At 40.0% G+C, this 20,685-nt stretch overlaps 1 protein-coding gene across 2 annotated transcripts in view; it reads right to left on the bottom strand.

Moving 5' to 3' along the window:
- The window catches only part of UCHL5 (ubiquitin C-terminal hydrolase L5), a 51,342-nt gene extending 30,738 nt beyond the window's left edge, over positions 1–20,604 (bottom strand). For both annotated transcript variants that reach the window (XM_081225866.1, XM_081225867.1), the window contains exons 1-3: positions 20,427–20,604; positions 11,989–12,052; positions 10,208–10,313 (exon numbers count right to left, since the gene is read on the bottom strand). In XM_081225866.1, the coding sequence (XP_081081992.1) occupies positions 10,208–10,313; positions 11,989–12,052; positions 20,427–20,502 (246 nt within the window). In that variant the 5' untranslated portion in view covers positions 20,503–20,604. The remainder of the gene's footprint in view (positions 1–10,207; positions 10,314–11,988; positions 12,053–20,426) is intronic.
- Positions 20,605–20,685: the final 81 nt, after the last annotated feature.

The raw sequence follows: 20,685 nt of genomic DNA, 5'->3' as shown, positions 1-20,685 counted from the left end.
CCTGTGCGTCTGGAGTCTGTGCTCCGCAACAAGAGAGGCCGCGATAGTGAGAGGCCCGCGCACCGTGATGAAGAGTGGCCCCCGCTTGCCACAACTGGAGAAAGCCCTCGCACAGAAACGAAGACCCAACACAGCAAAGATAAATAAATTAATAAACTCCTACCCCCAACATCTTAAAAAAAAAATATATATATATATATATACTCACAAAGGGCTTCCCTGGTGGCGCAGTGGTTGAGAGTCCACCTGCTGATGCAGGGGACACGGGTTTGTGCCCCGGTCTGGGAAGATCCCGCGTGCTGCGGAGCGGCTGGGCCCGTGGGCCATGGCCGCTGAGCCTGCGCATCCGGAGCCTGTGCTCCGCAACGGGAGAGGCCACAACAGTGAGAGGCCCGCGTATCGCAAAAAAAAAAAAAAAAAAAAAAAAAAAAAAAAATATATATATATATATATATATATATATATATATGTATACTCACAAAGAAAATACCAGGCACAGATGGTTTTATAGGCCAATTCTATCAAAATTTGAAGAAACAGACCATCTAAATTTTAGATGGTCTAAATTGTCCAAATTCTTCAGGACAGTAAGAAAAAGAGGAAATTCCAACTCAATTCATGAAGCAAGCACAACCCTAATACTAAAACTATTCAAAGCCATTACAAGAAAGGGAAATTAAGGCCATTTCATTCATATAGATGTAAAAATTCTAAACAAATATTACTGGATTAAATTCAACAGTGCATAAAAGAGAATATGGGCTTACCTCAGATATGGAAGAATGACCAACTGGGCTTATCTCAGATATGGAAGAATGATTTAATATTAGAAAAATTCATAAACATAACTAACCATATTAACCTATTAAGAGGGAAAATAAACATGATCATCTCAATAGATGCAGAAAAGCATTTGAAAAAACTTAATCCTTCCATAATAAGGACACTTGCTAAATTATTAAAAGAATGTCCTTACCTGAACATTAAGAAAAAACAATCTGAAATGGGAAATGGGAAAAGCATTCCCTTTAAAATCACAATGATTTTACTGGAGGTATTAACCAGTCAATAAGATAAGAAAAATAAATTAGAGACATAAGGATTCAAAATGAGGAGACAAAACTGCTTTGCTTGACATAGTAATTTAGATAGAACCCCCTCCCAAACCAACAAATAACAGAGATAATAGAGGTTAGCAAGATGGCTAAATATAATATTAAGACATAAGAATGAATTACATTTTTTTATACCAGCAACAAACACCTAGAAAATGTAACTGAAGAAAAGATGATTTATAATTATAACAAAGAGATCAAGGAATTAAGATAAATCTAATAAAAGATGTAAAACCTCTATAGAGAAAATTATGCAACATACTAAAGATAATAAAAGCATATCTAAAAGTAAATAAATAAAAGCAGATCTAAATAGAGATACATACTACATTCATGACTTAGTATCATGAAGATATAAATTCTCCCCAAATTGATACATATATTCAATGCTATTCCAGTCAAAATTCCAAAATAATTTTTCATACAACTTGATAAGATGACGTTGAAATTTATATGAAGAACATAGGGTCAAGAATAGCAAGGATATTTTTGAAAAAGAGGAGGGAGAAGAGACATGACCTATTAGATATAAGAACTTACGAAGAAGTGAAAGGAATTAAGACAGTGTGGTATTGGCAGAGAGATAGACAAAATGATCAGTAGAGTCCAGAAAACACACACACACACACACACACACACACACACACACACACACACGGAACTATGGTATACAACAGAGGTGGCATGTCCAATAAATAGGGAAAATAATGGATGTTCAATAAATGATGTTAGAAAAAAAGGGTGATCCGCATGGAAAAAGATAAAATTGAACCCCTGCCTCAAATAATATACCAAAATCCAACTCCCAATGAATTATGGACATAGATATCAAAAATTAAAATTTAAATGCATAGGTAAATATCTTTTACAAATGCAGATAGATAACGATTTCTTAAACAAGACGCAAAAAAGCATTGGCTCTAAAATACAAAATTCGGGCTTCCCTGGTGGCGCAGTGGTTAAGAATCTGCCTGCCAATGCAGGGGACATGGGTTCGAGCCCTGGTCTGGGAAGATCCCACATGCTATGGAGCAACTAAGCCCGTGTGCCACAGCTACTGAGCCTGTGCTCTAGAGCCCACGAGCCACAACTACTGAAGCCCGCGCACCTAGAGCCCGTGCTCTGCAACAAGAGAAGCCACTGCAATGAGAAGCCTGTGCACTGCAACAAGGAGTAGCCCCCACTCACAGCAACTAGAGAAAGCCAGCACACAGCAATGAAGACCCAACGCAGCCAAAAATAATACATAATAAAATAAAATTATAAAAGTAAATAAATAAAATAACAAAACACAAAATTCTATTCATCAAAAGACACCCAGAAAAGGTAAAACAATAAGGTGCCAACTTGGAGAAGCAGTATCATGAAGATATAAACAACGCCTACAAATCAAAAAGTACAGTTAGTCCTACAGAAAAATAATTTAAGAATTTCACAGAAGAAACACATATGGCCACTAAGTACATCAACACCCTTTCAACATGATTAATGCCCAGGGAGATGTAAACCAAGACCATAATGAAGTACCATTTTAGAATGAGCTGGCTGGCAAAAATCAAAAAGGCCTCTGGCGCAATGGTTGAGAATCTGCCTGCCAATGCAGGGGACATGGGTTTGAGCCCTGGTCTGGGAAGATCCCACATGCCGCAGAGCAACTAAGTCCGTGCGCCGCAACTATTGAGCCTGCGCTCTAGAGCCCGCAAACCACAACTACTCAGCCTGCGAGCCACAACTACTGAAGCCCACGTGCCTAGAGAGCTCGTGCTCCAGAACAAGAGAGGCCACCGCAATGAAGAGCAGCCCCCACTCACCACAACTAGAGAAAGCCCGCACGCAGCAACGAAGACCCAACAACGAAGACCCAATGCAGCCATAAATAAATAAATAAATAAATTTATTTAAAAAAAAAAAAAAAAAGGCCCGACAATACCACATATTGGAGTATGTGGCTACACAGTAACTCAGATATTGCTAGTAGGGGTGTAAACTGGAGTATCTACTTCCGAAAGCACTTTGATATTTCCTCCTAAAGTTACATTTACGTATCAGAAGAAGCACTGTTGTACTTCTACATATGTACCAGGAGAAATTTGCACAAATACAACAGAAGACATATAAAAATGTATGTAGCCACACAGTTTACAGTAATGCAAATGAAAACTCAAATGCCAATCTACAAAGAGTAAACACTTACTCTTCATGCACATTCGTGCAATTACTATTGTACAGCATGCAAAATAAGTTAACTATTATGATAAACAACTAGTGGATAAATCTTAAAATATTAAGTCAAAAAAGTTAGTCTCCCAAAACTACAAAGAGCATGATACTTTTTATCAAGTTAAAAATTTATATACACACAGCCCTTTGAGGATTAGAAAAAATACAGAAAGTGGAAAGCAAGGAAACGATATACAGAATTCCACATGCAGGTTACTTGGATGAAGGGAGGGAGGATGAGAGCTATGTGGGACAATGGGTGGGACACAAGGAAATGATAGTTAGATGACGTTTGTCTAGGCGGTGAGTTCTTAGGTGCTTACTACATTACTTAGTCACCAAATAAGTAAACAAAGAAATACAAGGAGGACGTGAGCGTGTGTCATCAGTCAAGAATTATCATAATTCCATGCTGTGTACCTGAAGATCAATTTTTCAAAAAGGAAAAAAGAAAGACACACTCATCATCACTGACTGATCTGTCCCCTTCCTTCATCACGTCTGATCATTACACGCTAAAGTTGCTACTTACTCTACCTCCTGAGTATTAATCACATCTGTTCACATCTATCACTACTAAGTCTTTTACCTGCTTTTGCATGGACTTCTACAAAAGCCTCCTAACTGATATGTAGTCTCATATCCTGCACCACTCCCTCCTCCTCAAACACATTCCCCACACTGTAGCCAAAGTGATCTCTTCTAGATGAAAATCTGATCATGTCACCCTTCTTAAAACACCTCAATAGGGGGCTTCCCTGGTGGCGCAGTGGTTGAGACTCCGCCTGCCAATGCGGGGGACACGGGTTCGTGCCCCGGTCCGGGAAGATCCCACATGCCGCGGAGCGGCTGGGCCCGTGTGCCATGGCCGCTGAGCCCGCGCGTCCGGAGCCTGTGCTCCGCAACGGGAAAGGCCACAACAGTGAGAGGCCCGCATACCGCAAAAAAAAACCCAAAACACCTCAATAACCTTCTACTGCTCTTAGGATACAGACAAAAGGCTCAAGCATGCCCTGCCTCTGTCCACATCTTGGCAGGAAGTGGAGAGTTGTTCTCTAATATCCACCTTCTCCCTCTTCCAGATGGACAGAGGACCCAACTTTTATCTGGGTCCATGTCCACCTGGCATGAGGACAGCTTCCCCCTCTGCTGCTAAGTACAGCCATGTGACTGAGTTCCGGACAAAGAGAAGAAAGCATGTAACATGAGCAAGTTCTAGAAAACGTCCGTAAAAAGAGGGGAGTGTGTTGTCCGCTTCTACTGTCTTGAATGTGGAATTGAGATAGAACGGCTGAACCTTCAACAATCATCTCAGACCATTAAGTAACCTTTGGAATAGAAAGCACACACAAAGGAACAGAACAAAAGAGCCTGCCATCTTGACGTGCTCCACAGAGAATGAGAAAGAGAAAAACGCGTGTTTCTTATAAACCATTGTTTCTCTATACCTAATCGTACTGAGCCCTGACTACCACACTGCTTGCTCAGCTTCATCATCTCATACCACCCTGCCTGTGCTGTCTCTAGTCCAGCTACACTGGCCTTCCTGTAATAGTACATTTTACTAGCCTTACTCCCTTTTACTATAAAGCTGTTAGTAATCTGGGATGATCCTCAACCTCTTTCCCCCAGGTAATACCTACTTAACCTTTAGATTTCAGCTGAAATGTCACTTACTCAGAGAAGCTTTCTCAGATCTCCCTGAAGAGGTCAGTCTCATTTTTATGTGTGCAGTGAAGAATCTAGTCTTGCCCTAAGAGAGGCCTGGCCTTTGCCCTTGGCTCCTGGGAGGTGATCTCTAAGCTCTTGAGAAGCCATGCCTCACTAAAGTGTCTTCGTTTACCTGGGGGCTGTGGGCCACACAGATAGTCTCACCGTGTGACTTAGGGTGGGTTCTGTGTCGACAGTATCATCTCAGCCTCCAGGGTGGCTGGAGACTGAGGGCCAATAAAAACTCGATACCAAGGATCGGCTGAGATGGCCTGAGTGGCAGCACTCTGCACACCGTCACACATTACCACCAGTCAAGTTACAGCGCTGGCTTTGACTCCCCGGGCGAAGACCACAAGCAGCTTTCCTGGACTCCGCCCTGCGTGTCTCTTCCCTTGGCTGAATTTAATCTGTGTCCTTTCACTGTAATGAACTGTGTGACTATCACAGATTTTGGTGAGGTCTATGAGTTTTTCTAACAAATTACAGAACCTGAGGGTGGTCTTGGGGACTCCCCAAACTTGCAAGTATCAAAAGTGAGGGTGGTTTGTGGTACCCAAAACTCTAGTTGGTGTCCAAAGGGAGGGTAGTCTGAATAGATTATTTTTGAACTTCACAATACGGTTCTCATTTCATTCCATGCGGCACTTATTGCCACTGTAATTTTGTATTTCACTGATTAATACCAATCTCCTCCACTAAGCTCTGAACACCCTTGAGGAGAGAGCTCCTGACTGTTTATCATTCCCCGAGCACCTGGCACAGTGTCTGACACATGGCAGACACTCAATCATTCTTTCCTGAAAGACTGAACAGGTGGAGTCACACAAACCTAGTACCAATGACCTAAAGCAATAAATCAGACAGACCTTAGCTTTCTCATCAGTGAAAAAGTAACAAGACAACAATGTTTTGCAGAGAAGCATTACCAAAAGGGTCATTCCTGGATCCTTATACACAAATTGTAACTACTAGAAGACACCTTTTCTAGATATTTTGTTAATCAATGATCCACACATATGCACACTTCCAATTAGAGCATATGATTAGCATAAGACAGGCAGTATTACCTCTCTAAAATGATGCAATTCCATCCATAAATACCAAAACTATGTATTTAGTTAATCTGTATGACATTATCACAAATAAATATAATTTTAATTAAATGTTTTAAATATCTGAAAATATTCCTCAGAGTCCAGAGACCCTGGATTGGAAATATTTACTATAAGCTCTTGAAGCCTAGAACCAAGGATTATATATTTATGTAACATATACTATAAAATTTCTAGCATAGGCTCATAGGAGGCATACACTAAAAAGACTGATAGATATTATTGTTGAATTACTGATCAGTTTAATAGAAACTGTTGGCATAATATAGTATAAAAAATACAATATAATTGGGAAATCACTAATCTGGCATATTAATAAACATGGCAGGAATAATGTAATACAAATAAAACATTAAATTATAGTAAGGTAGAAATGTAATACAGAACTAGAAAAGTATCAAGGGACTCTAGAAATTATAAATTCATACTCCAGTATCATTTTCTTTTCTTTGTAGAGTACTTTCTTATACCTTAAAAATACCTAGGCCTCTATAAGTCAGTCATTGTTAGTGTCTTAGTGAATCCTAGTGTTCTTTAACTGTAATATTCTTTCTACATTTATCAGATACCTACTATGTGTCAGGGATTATACATGAAAACTCCTGGGTTTACAATTTAGTATGGAAGAAATATAATTAAATACACACACAAATATATATGGAAAAAATCTTGAAAAATATAAACTGTTTTAAGTGGTTATCTCTGAAGCAGGGATTATAATGGACTTGTATTTTCTACATTGTACATTTATAATGCTTACAGTTTATATCATGGGTATAGATTCTTATATACCTTAAAAAAACTGTCTTTAAAAGGAGAAAAATCACCTGAAGGACCAAACTATCTGTCCCCTACTTATTCTCTACTACCTAGATCTTGAAAATCAAACAGTGATTATAATTATTATAGTACAATGATAAATATTACAATTTATAAATGGATTATTTGTGTTACAGAAATAATTGGAATCTCAAAACGTTCATCATTAAGAAATTTAGTTAAATAAATTACAGGACGCTTATACTAAGAATACTTTTAAAAGAGGTGGTGTTGTGATAAGGTTAAGTGTATGGACTTCAAGGCAACAGTGCCTGGGTTTGCACCCAGCTCTCCCACTGCCTAGCTACATAACTTGGGCAAGTTTCTTAACCTCTCTGGGACTCAGTTTCCACATCTGTGAAATGACGAGGAACCTGTAAAACCACATAGGGTCGTTGTGAGGATCAGTTACAACAAATAAATTAATACTAAAAAATAATACATATAAAAGTACCTTATAAGCCTTCAATATGTTAGCTAATACTGTTATGTGCACTGAAAGTCAAACTTTTATCATTAAGTGAAGAAAGATGCAAAATATTTTGCACAACAGTCCAACTTCAGTAAAAAAAAAAAAAAAAAAGATAAAAAAATGTGTTAACAAGTGAATAGAAAATGTGGGAGGCAGTATGGCAGGTGGAACCACCAATCTGGGCTTTAGACCTGGGTTTAAATTCTGGATCCACCATGTACTAGCTGTGTGACCTCAGGCAAGTAAGTTAATTTTTCTAGGCCTCAATTTCTTCATCTGTGAAATGAGGGTAACATCTCATAGGGCCGTTGCAAGGGTTAAATAAATAATATATCTAAAGCACAATATCTGGCACACAACAAACATGGTAAATGTGGGCTGTTGTTGGTACTGCTATGGTGATAGTTGTTACCAATAAGACGACACATGCCTGCCTTATCCACCATTACATCCCTAGGACCTAAAACAATGCCCAGCACAAAGGAGGTGCTCAACAACTACTCGTTGATTAAATGAATGAGTCAAACTCTTAGAAGGGGTTAGTAGACATGGGTGTGGGAGCACAGGGATGTTCACTCATCACTATATATTTCTGTAACTTAAGATACTTTAAGTACACAATGATAGGGCTTCCCTGGTGGCGCAGTGGTTGAGAGTCCGCCTGCCTAATGCAGGGGACACGGGTTCGTGCCCCGGTCCGGGAAGATCCCATATGCCACGGAGCGACTGGGCCCGTGAGCCATGGCCACTGAGCCTGCGCATCCGGAGTCTGTGCTCCGCAACGGGAGAGGCCACAACAGTGAGAGGCCCGCATACCGCAAAAAAAAAAAAAAAAAAAAAAAAAAAAAGTACACAATGATAATGTTTTCCTAACCCTTGAAGTAAAGCAAAAAAACTCTAATTTCTCTAAAAACACTCAATTTTTAAAAGTTGGGGGGAAAATGGAAAGAAGTAATAAAATAAGAGAAAAAGGAAAAACAAGTTACTAAGTGGAATAGTAAACGTTTGATTTAAAGGGCAGTAATGAGAATTAGCAGTTTTATTGTTTCCACCTCCCTAAAGGTTAATGAGATTATCTTAAGCAATTTTTTGAGTCTCAGAAATAAGTGCAATTTTCAAACAAATGCGATCATATTTAGCTTAGATTTTATACATTAATCAAACCTCTTTCATCATTCTCTTTTTCAGCTTTTCCAAACAATGGACTCCAAAATATGGAGGAGGCATCTAATAATGTTGGTTAAACATTTCTCTGTATACTCCAGAACAGCAGTTCTCAAAGTGGGGTCTATGTAACCCTGGGAATCCCTAAGACCCTTTTCAAGGGGTTTGTGAGCTCAAAATTGTTTCCATAAGAATTCCAAAACAGTTTTTGCTTTTTTCCCCTGCTTTCTTATTTACACTGTAGCACAACAGCAATCGAGGGTAAAACTGCTGGTATTTTAGCATATACCTAGGCAGTGGCATTAAACTGTTTCACTGACACACATGAGTAATTTAAAAAATTAACAAAACAAAAACCAGCTTTAGTGAAGAATGACTTTGATAAAGCAGTAAAATTTTTATTACATTTTGACCTCAGAGTACAAGTGGTTGAGCGAAACAGGTGGTACAAATAAAGCACTTCAGCTGCAAACCAGAACATGCCAGTTGATTCCATGAAAGGCATTCCATGAACTGTCAACTAGGTTGGCTGCTTTTTTCTTAGAACATCATTTTTCACTTGAAAGGACATACAGCAGACAAATACGGTTGTTCAGACGGTATCTGGCAGATATATTCTTGAAAATGAGTGAAATGCGTCTGTCACTTCAAGGAAAACATCTGATACTATTTGTTGCCCTTCATAAGGTTTGAATTCTCAAGTGAAAATTAGAATTTTGTAAGATCCAGATCCATAGATCCACCACTGTGAGTTTAAAACTTTCAGGATACTTATCAATTCTCCTAATGATACAGATGCTGATATTAACAAATGTGACTTGTTGATAACATATATAATCATGTGTCAACATATAGAAAATCTGCCTAAGTCGGTAAACTTTCAAAATGACCAATGCATAATGTTATAAGATCCTCCAAGAGTAAAAGATCCTTTTGAAGAGCAAGATAAACCAAAGGATTTTTATATATCAAAGTACAAAGTTCATTAATATGATCTCAGATTTCACACTGCAACCAATCTTTAGGAGAGGAACATTTCTGGAGTTTTGATATAATATCAAAGAATATCCATAATTTCCTGGAAAAGAAATTAACATACTTCTCCCTCTCCACTACACATATGTGTGAGACTAAATCATATACTTCAACCAAAAACAAAACAAAATGAAAACACTGCAACAGACTGAATAAAGAAGCTGATAGGAGAATCCAGCTGTGTGCTTAATATTAAGCCAGACATTAAAGATATTTACAAAAATGTAAAATAATGCACTCACTACTCTTTTGCTTTGGTAAAGATATTTACGTTTCATTAAAAAAATACATTATCATTAACATGTAGTGAATTTATTGTTACTTTTAAAGCAATTAATAAATATTTTAAATGTCTCAGTTTTAATGTCTAAATGATAAATACTAATAAATATAACCCATATAAACAGAAGGTCTTTGGGGATCTCAATAATTTTTAAGAATGTGAAGGAGTCCTAGGACCAAGAAGTTTGAGAACTGCTACACTAGAGACACAGGTGGAAGAGTGCTGTTTGTAAAGAGGGTTGCTCTTGAGACTCCACAGTATCCAAGGACCATACCTGCTTGGCAAAAAAAATCGTGTCAAGTCTGGAGTCCTGAACCACAGAGCCTGCTGGTTCTTCTCCTGGCTGCCACTTGAAAAGAAAAATCAACCCATGAACTGGCCTACAAAACAAAAAAATACGAATTAGTGACACCAAACCTTGCTTCTTTTAACACACTGTCAATATGTTAAGTTTTGGTCATTTACTTAACAAATACAATGCAAATGAAGTAAATTTGAGAAATTTTTTAAAGATTTCTATTGCTGTTCATAGTTACTAGAATGTTGCCCAAGACACGGCTAACAAAATTTTTAAAAAATACATCAATTAAAATGGAATTATAATGAAAGGAATAATCTCAAATCTGTGCATTATTCAATTCTACCTTATATTACCTCACTTAAAAACAGAAAGAACATAGCAAAACTAGAAGAAGCTGTTAACCCTAGACTGAATTCTGATATACATGTTCACATAGGATGTTTACAGATAAATGGCTGCTAGCATAAATACTATGAAATATAGGATGTCGCCTTCATATAATTATTGGATGCATGAGCAACCATCACACTACAGTATGACTGGATGTTGCATCTCACACATAATGAAATCACCACCTCCCCAAAGGAAGGGTTGTTGCCCACAAACCGTTAAATCACCACTTTAGGATTCTCTCCAGTCTATCTTTCACCACTGCCTTCCATGCAACAAAAATCTTTCCTATTGCTTAAAGGCAGGTCAAATGATGCACCTTTAATTAACCTCCCCTGATCATCCAGCCAGAATTTCTCTCTTATTCCATCTAAAATGACTACTCACTTTGTGGGGAAGAAGAAAATAGGGGGGAGGGAACTGTCTCCTTACTATAAAAAACATATCCCTACAGTCCCCATTCCAGGACCTAAGAATGCTCCCCACAGTGAAAACTCCTTAGCCCTCCACTTGCAATCCAGGGTCAATGCCTGGAGGTTGGGGGTTAAGGAAAGGCCCAGAGAAATCAGAAGGACAGAGTAAGAGGAAGGTACTTCCTGGCATCAACATTTGGAATCTGAACTGTAACCTCCCCAAGAAGCAATGTAATAATGTATAAAAAAATGTTCTGGGACTTCCCTGGTGGCGCAGTGGTTGAGAGTCCGCCGGCCAATGCAGCGGACATGGGTTCAAGCCCTGGTCCGGGAAGATCCCACATGCCGCGGAGCAACTAAGTCCGTGCGCCACAACTACTGAGCCTGCGCTCTAGAGCCCATGAGCCACAACTACTGAACCCAGGCACCTAGAGACCGTGCTCTGCAACGAGAAGCCACCGCAATAAGAAGCCCGCGCACCGCAACGAAGGGTGGCCCCCACTCACCGCAACGAGAGAAAGCCTGCGTGCAGCATGAAGACCCAACACAGCCAAAAATAAATTATTTTTTTTAAGTTCTGAATTACTATTAATATACATTATCTGTCAAATATAGTTTTGTAGACTGGCCTATTATTCATGTGTTTTATATTAAAATGTGTTCCATGTTCTAACAGTATTGATCTATAACTGAAAGTTGTAAAAAAATCAACTTATCAGTACTTTGTTGATATGGAATTACAGAGACTTAGTTTTGAATCCCTTGCAAATTACTTATCTATGAGCCTCAGGTTCTTGGTTATAAAATGGGAATAATACCTACCTCACACAATTGAAAAAAATCTTAAAGGAGATAATGTGTTCAGCCTAAGGTAACCCAAGTAAAATAAACTCATGAAACTTTACTTAAGTATAGACATATTACTTTTAAAGTAAGTAAAAACATACTTACTTTAATTTTTCAAAATTCTCAGGCTCTAAACTCCATATTTCTTCTACTTGGGCTCCTCGGCAACCTGAAATAAGAAATTATTTCTTCAGAAGACAAAATAACTCATTTTTTTTCCTTCACCATTAAATAAAATATTAACTGAAAGAAAAGCACATTTGGGGGCAATAAGACATGATAAATTAAAATGGTAAAACTGATAATGATAAAGCTCACAGTCAAATTCTAGTCCTACCTTTACTATTTCCTAATTATTACAGTGGGAGTATATTCCTTTGACAACTTTAAAAAGTTTCAAGATTTATTTTCACTGGAACACCACCCCATGGCTACTTCTCAGTCTCTCTCAATCTCTGGCTCCTCTTCATCCACTCCCTTCACTCAGCTGCTATGCTTCCACAGCTCTGCCCACAGCCCCCTTTTTTCCTTACTGTACACTTTATTTTTAAAGTGGTAATAGGGGCTTCCCTGGTGGCGCAGTGGCTGAGAATCCGCCTGCCAATGCAGGGGACACGGGCTCAAGCCCTGGTCCGGGAAGATCCCACATGCCGCGGAGCAACAAAGCTTGTGTGCCACAACTACTGAGCCTGCGCTCTAGAGCCCACAAGCCACAACTACTGAAGCCCGCGTGCCTAGAGCCTGTGCTCCGCAACAAGAGAAGCCACCGCAATGAGAAGCCCGCGCACCGCAACGAAGAGTAGCCCCCGCTCGCTCAGCTAGAGAAAGCCTGCACACAGCAACAAAGACCCAACGCAGCCAAAAATAAATAATAAATTTAAATAAATTAAATAAATTAAAAAATAAATAAAGTGGTAATAAATAGCTACCACTTAACAGTGAATTTCAGAACACTATTTAGTTCTGACCCTTTTCCTAAATTCCAATTCTATATTTTAAATTTTTAATTTAATATCAACTACATCAGAGTCCCCCAAATGTGTTCTACAACAGTGGTTCTCAACCAGGATGATTTTTTTTTTATGCCTCTGCACCCCCCACCCCCGCCAGGGAACATCTCAAAATGTCTGAAGACATTTTTACTGTCACTACTGTCACTTGGGGGGCGGGGAGGTAGCATCTAGTAGGTAGAGGCCAGAGATACTGAACATCCTACATTGCACAGAATAGCCCCTGACAACACAGAATTATCTGCCCCAAAGTGTCAAGACAAAATGAATTATCGGGCCCAAAGTGTCTAATCCCTGCAAGGCAAGCCAAGAGTACCAAGGTCGAGAACTGTGCTCTAGTAGTTCATATGGTGGTAATGGTGTACTGGTTAAGAGCCTGGCCTCCAAACTGCCAAGGTTTGAACCATGGCTCCTCCATTTACTGGCTACATGACCACTGAAGCTCTCTGTTCCCCATACTCATAGAGCTGTTGTGAGAAATAAATGAGATAACTTACTATCTCATAAGGTAATTTATTATGCATGAGATACATTTAATACAATGCCTCGGCACACTTTAAGGATCCATTAAATGTCAGGTGGCATTATGATCACAACAGAAAAAAACAGCCGTATCTACCAGTAACTGCAATGTGTAAAGTGCTTTGAATGCATTTTCTCTAATCCCTGCAAGGAAAGTATTATATGGAAGAGGTTTAGGGATGTTAGGTGTCTTATCTAAATACACTAAAACTAATATATGCCAAAAAGTTAATTAAAACCCATGTCTGGTTCCAAAGTCTGAGCACTTTCTATTGTTCCAGATTATTTTCAAGTGAGTGCTGGAGAAGCCTTTAGATCACATGCAAAAATCTGTGGTTAAAAAAAAAAATACTGGACCAACCAACTATGTGACTTTGGCATTCATACCATTCAGTACCTCAATTTGCTCTGCTCAGCAAATATCTATTAGCTCCCACCCAAGCATTAAAGATACAGGTACAAGGAGAGTTACTTCGTTATTTGTAGTAGAGAAGAACTAGAGACAACCTGAATGTCTAGAACAGGTTGCTAGACGTCCACATACATTAAGCTGGGAAAAAAAGCTTGTTTAAGTGTGAACCTGTATTTATACGTGTATCAGGAAAGGGCACAAAAGAACACTAATGCGCTTGTTAACATTGGTTATGCTATTGGAAATCAACTGTAAAAAGGCCAAACGTTAAAACATTGCACATATCATACAAAAACACAACAAAAGCCACTGAATTAAAAGAGCCCCAAAATCTTTTGCAAAAAATTTCTGCAAAATCTTCTGTCAAGTGGTGACACTGTTTAAATAGCCTTATGTTAGACACATACACATCTCTGTGTAAGGAAAACATAGTACTTAACTGTTAGCATCTATCTCCTTATATACATTCAATTCTAATAATCCCCTTGTGTACATTCAATTTCAAATAATGCATGGTATAATGGAAAGAGAAATAAGCAATGATTCAAGAGAACTGGGCTGTAATCCTAGCACTGCCTTTAAGTTCTTTACCTTGAATGAGAACATGTCTTTGAGCCTCACTTTCCTCATGTTTAAAACAAGAATACTACCTGCTTCATCCAATCCACACAATTCTTGTGAGGTATATGTTCTCAAATACCAAACACAAAGAATCACCATGCTGATTCCTCTAATATATATTAAGTAAAAAGTTGAGTGGGGTGGGGGGTAGGCTTTAAAAAGTTAATGATTCACTGGTATTTAACAAATACATTCAGCCCTCTGTATCCAACGGGTTCTGGGTCCGCGGAATCAACCAACCACAGGTTGAAAGTATGTGCCAAGCATGGTATTAGGCCCTAGCAAGGACAGGAAATAATAAACTATTTTAACAACACTTAAGAACTTCAACCTAGTAGGAAACAAGCTCATATAACTCAAAGGCAGTGCAGTCTGCATATTTTGCATATAAAAGGTACACGGGATGCCTTCTGGAAGTTAAGAGGTAGCCAACTATCCTTGCTGATCAGAAAAAACTTTAATGTATAGTTAAACTGGGGGACTTCCCTGGCGGTCCAGTGGGTAAGACTCCCTGCTTCCAACGCAAGGGGCTCGGGTTTGAACCCTAGTCAGGGCATTAAGAACCCACATGCCGCACGGCCAAAAAAATTATATAAATCATTTAAAAATAGTTGAACTGGGTCTTAAATAGGACGACCAAATAATCTGTCAAACCAGAACACTGCTTTTATTAAATTGATTTTACTTAATAGGACATTAAATAAATTTTTAAATTAAAATGTTTTAAACTATTTATATCTTGACTAACACATCTGTATTATAGTACTGGTGGCTCCATAAAACAGTCTATTCAAAAACCAATTCTAAAAATAATTTTCTTAACGATATACCTGGAGTCTTTCTCCCCAAGAAAAATACTCTGGTGAGGCTCTCCCAATCTGTTGCCAGTGCCTTAAATTTAGTTAACTGGTAGGGATGCTATCTTGCAACACACAGTTCTGACAACATTGATTGCCAGTCCCCTAACCGTATCAACAGGTCTACCAGAAGCAGCAGGTGTGGGCCCAGCTTCTGCACCTCCCATGAAAAACAGCCCTTGATATCTTCCCCAACTCCATTTTCAGTTATTTCATGGCACAGACAAATGTCATTTAGCCGGTGATGTGACCAAATAGGAAAGACTGCATTGTCAGCTCTTAGGCAATCTCTCCAAAAATGAGGACTAGACTCAATTATGTGAAATGAAGAGGGAGCCCTAAGTTGGAGGCACTGTTAACTTGTACCCCTAATAAGAAGGTTCCATTTTGGAGGCCCCAATGATTATAATCAACACTTGCTTCCAAGCGTACCACGTGCTCATAACTATACTTTTATTTCTTGTGTGAATGCCTATACTTTTAATTAATGCCAGGCATTAACTCGCCTCTCTCCCCAAAACAAGGTGACATGCACCTTACAAGTGTCTGAAACAGACTTTCACGTAAAGGAAACACCACATTGGCTCTAAGTCACTCAGATCTGCCTCAGCTCAGGGGCCTGAGTTGTTGTGGGTGATGGAATTCTTCTAGACTTCTTCCCTGCAGACCCAGGCAGAGTCTGCGCAATCAGAATACACCCTGCTATACCTGAGTTAATGCCTTAAGCTAAGAGGAAAGGTTGATACAAAGACTTGAAAAAGTCACCTGGCTCCCTAACAAAAACACTCCAAGAGATAAATTAAACAGATTTGGTACCAGCCCTGCAGGTCAGGTCAGATTAATCAGAGTAGCTGAGGGAATGGCATATTTGGTATAGAAAGAAAGGATGGGTTTTGTTGGTTGACAATTCTCAATGGGTTTCTACTGTTACTGCTTGTCTTCTGAGAGGAATTACTAGATTTGTTCAAAACTGTCTTTTCAAGGATGTCAAAATAGTAAACAGACTTGAAAGGTAGAGATGTTTTCTCCCTCTGGGGCAGAGAGAAGATTTATTGCTGTCTATAATAATAGTATCTCCCTAGAGCTAAAGGTTGAGCAAGTTTGCTAGCAGCCTCTTTTAACATTGGGAGCTCCCTAAGGTTGGGGGTTTCTCAGCTATGACAGAAACTCATGCATACAGCATCTACCTCCACTTCTATGGACTTAAAGGACAAGGGAACCAATGCAAACATGAATCTCCTGTTGCCTACTGTGCCAAGAGTAATACAGTCCTTTAGCTGTAAAGCTGAAGTTGTCAGCCAGCATCTATAAAATAGTGGCAGGCTCATTTGTCAGCTGGCAAGCAGGGTAAAATCTAACATTTCATAATTGTTTAACAGATGCTGGATTTTCTCAAATGCTTTTTGCAATTATTGAGATAATCTAATCGTATGGTTTTTCTTGTTTAGTTTAATATGGTGTAAATCTCAAATGTTAAAACCAACCCGGAATTCCTGGGATAGACCCCTCTCAGTCATGATATATTGTTTATTTAATATATTATTGGATTTGATTTGCTAATATTTTGTTTAGAACTTCTGCATCTATGTTGATGATGGCTATGGGTCTGCAGTTTCCTTTTCTTATAATGTCTTTGTCTGGTTTGGGTGTTAGGATAATGCTGACCTTCATAAAATGAGTTGGGGAGTACTTCCTCCTCTCCAATGTCTTTGGAAAAGCTTGTGCAGAAATGGTATTACTTATCCCTTAAATACTTGACAGAATTTATTAGTGAAGCCATTTTGGCTAGAGTTTTCTTTGTGGGAAAATTTTAAATTACAATTTCAATTTCTTTAATACACATAAGGCTATGCCGTTTATTTATTACCCCTTGAGTGAACTCTGGTAATTTGCGTCTTTAAAGGAATCTGGACTTGTCATCCAAGTTGTCAAATTTACTTGCATAAATATTAAAATATTCACTTATCCTTTTAATATCTGTAGAATCTGGGACTTCCCTGGTGGTGCAGTGGTTAAGAATCCGCCTGCCAACGCAGGGGACATGGGTTCGATCCATGGTCCAGGAAGATCCCACGTGCCACCGAGCAACTAAGCCCGTGAGCCACAACTACTGAGCCTATGATCTAGAGCCCATGAGCCACAACTACTGAGCCCACGTGCCACAACTACTGAAGCCCTCACGCCCAGAGCCTGTGCTCCGCAACAAGAGAAGCCACTGCAATGAGAAGCCTGCGCACTGCAACAAAGAGTAGTCCACACTCGATGCAACTAGAGAAAGCCCACACGCAGCAACGAAGACCCAATGCAGCAAAAAAATAACTATTTAATTTTTTTAAAAAATCTGTAGAATCTGTAGTGATATCATCTCTCTTATTCCTGATACTGGTCATCTGTCTCCTCTCTTTCTCCTGATCAGTCTGACTAGAGATTTATGCATTTTATTGATCTTTGAGAAACCAGCTTTTGGTTTCATTGACTTTCTCCGCTATTTTTCTCTTTTCTGTTTTACTAATTTCAACTCTGATCTCTATTACTTCCTTTTATCTGCTTACTTTAGGTTTAATTTACTCATCTTTTTCTAGTTTCTTGAAAGGAAAGCTGAGGTCACTGATTTGTTGTAGTAAATCTAGTCCCTGTTACTCTATCTTGGCTGGAAGCAGAAATATACAGCCTCTATTTTTAATTAGTAGACTATCCTAGTTTGTTTTGCTGCATTTATGAATTATGTATGCATTGTACCAATTAAAAGTATATTTCTGCTCCATCAGTTTCTTAATTTAATAAGAACTTTGTTTTACCATGACATTATATTCCACCAAAAATTTTATTTAATATATTCACTGAACTCACAAATAATTTCCCCTTCAATGAAGAAACTTAAATCTACAATAGCATTCATAATACAATAAGATGTTTCACTTCTGAAAGAATAAACTTCCAAAGGTTTTTTTTTTTTTTTTTTTTTTGCAGTACGCGGGCCTCTCACTGTTGTGGCCTCTCCCGTTGCGGAGCACAGGCTCCGGACGCGCAGGCTCAGCGGCCACGGCCCACGGGCCCAGCCGCTCCGCGGCATGTGGGATCTTCCCGGACTAGGGCACAAACAGGTGTCCCTTGCATCGGCAGGCGGACTCTCAACCACTGCGCCACCAGGGAAGCCCCCAAAGGTTTTTTAAATCCATGAACTGAATGAGGAAAAAAGAAAATGACTGGAATAAACTCAGTCTCTTTGAAGCATCTGATGGTGATATACAACTACCATCATTTAACTTTTTGCAAAGTTCTTCTTCTGCTAATGAAACCAGTCTAATAACTACAGTTTCAGTTTTCATTTGCACGGGTACAGAAGGTGCAGTGCCATGGCAGTCTCTTATGCATGCTTTTATTTAAATCATTTTCAATTCCAAGTTTTCTGCACGTATGAAATTGGAGCAAAAGCTGTTAACAGAATGGACTAATTTTAAAATAAACAAATTTGCCTGATACAACGTTTCTTAAGGTTAACTCTAACATGTCATAATAGTTAAGGTTTTGAAGGTAAAGTTTACGGCTAAAACCTGCAGACATCTCAAACGCAGTGTATGTCCAAAGCTGCACCCACTTTCTTGTCCATCAAGCCTACTCTTCTCTTGTACTTGTACTTCACCAGTCTCCCAAGCTAGAAACTAGAGTCACTGTCACCTCTTTTTCCCTACATTCCAGCAGGTAACAGTCCTGTGGATTTAAATATACCAAAAATTACTGAATCTGCCTCCTGCTCTCCAAATCACTACTTTATGTGTGGAGCCAATCATCTTAAATTCTGACCATTTTAAGAGGCTTCTAGCTTCTCTTACTTCATTCCAATCTACCCTGCACACTACAAGTAGTAAATCTTTTTAAATTATAAAAATATCATTTCAGCCTTGAAATATCTTTGACAGTTCAGTCCCCAGGGACTACAGAGCAATCCACACTACACAACAGGACACACAATCTGGCCTGTTTATCTTTTCAGTTTCGGATCGAAATACTCCTGAAGTCTGTTACATTATGTTTTAGTCACTTTCCCAGCTGTTCCCTAACTCGTATACTTTACCACCGCTACTGTTTATGCCTTTCCTTCTGCCTGTGCTCTTCCACGACCTGTGTGTACCTACTCTAATGCAGCAATTAATACGCCATATTATAATTTGCTTGTCAGTTCTTTAAAACAGCAGTCATGCTTTATTCACATTAAAAATATCCAAACCCTACCAATGTGTCAGACATAGCAGGTAAACAATATATGCCCGATACATGATATCCAAACAGTCAGCTACTTACAACAAACAGTTATCTATATCAATGTTGAATTTCCACCTCAAGTACAAGTTTTAACATAAGAGCTAAAATTAATACTTGAGAAAATGTAACAGATAAAAATAAACTTACTGCCAAAGAAGAGCTGCAGGGACAGGGAAGGCTACAAAGTCAAATATGTTGGTTACTTAGGACCAGAGATAAGGAACAGAGTCAGAAAGAAATTAGAGGCAAGCATGTGGCCTCTGGAGCACTAGCTAGAGAAAGCACACTTCCCCGGAGGCCACAAAATGAGCAGAACGAGCGAGGTGGCCCGTGTGTCCCACGCGGCCAGCCTGTGCGGACGATCGCAGGGCTGGTCACACACTCGAGGGGTTCTGCTCCGAATAACTCGAATGTCAGGTTCCGGGGCGGCTTGGGCCTTGGACACCCCACACTTGACAAGGCGCACCCGACTTTTCCTGTAGCACCGATGGCCTGAGACACGTACCTGGGCACCCCTGCCCGGAATGGGGGCGCCCCGTGGTGGAAAGGGAAGAATCGGTACGTAAAGGGGGGTGTGGGAACCGGGGCGGGGGCTCAGGTCAGCGAAGCTAGTACTGGAGCGCCGAGTCCCGGGGACACGCTCCTGCCCTCGCCGTGTGGCTCTCAGATCACCACGGAAACGCGACTGGCCGGGACCAAGGAGGGACCGGAGCCCTGCCTTTCCCCCTCCCCGACTCCAGGGTTAGAGAGTCGCCTCCCTTCAGACGCTGGGCGGCGGCGGCCGCAGGGAAGCACTCCGTGCCCACCTCAGGCCTCCTCCCGTGACCCCCGGCCCAGGACGGTCCCCTTGGCTCTCACCGAATCCTTTAATGAGCTCGGTGAAGACCCCGGGGTCGCTTTCCATGAGGCACCACTCCCCAGCATTGCCCGTCATGGCCCCGGCCACACGCCGCCCCGCTCCACCTCCGGATCCGGCACCCCCCCCCCCAATCCAGCCGCCTCAGGCCACTGAGCTCTGCAAACCCGCCGCTGGCTCGTCAACCTCACGTCACCCCGCCTACTTCCCGACAGCCTCCGGGCGCCGTCACCTGCAGCGCGACAGAGCGCGGGAGGACGC

Source organism: Mesoplodon bidens (assembly GCF_964165515.1).
Source record: "Mesoplodon bidens genome assembly, chromosome: 2".
Taxonomy (NCBI): domain Eukaryota; kingdom Metazoa; phylum Chordata; class Mammalia; order Artiodactyla; family Ziphiidae; genus Mesoplodon; species Mesoplodon bidens.
The sequence above is the reverse complement of the archived record's forward strand: the minus strand, read 5'-3'. Positions and strand labels throughout refer to the sequence as shown.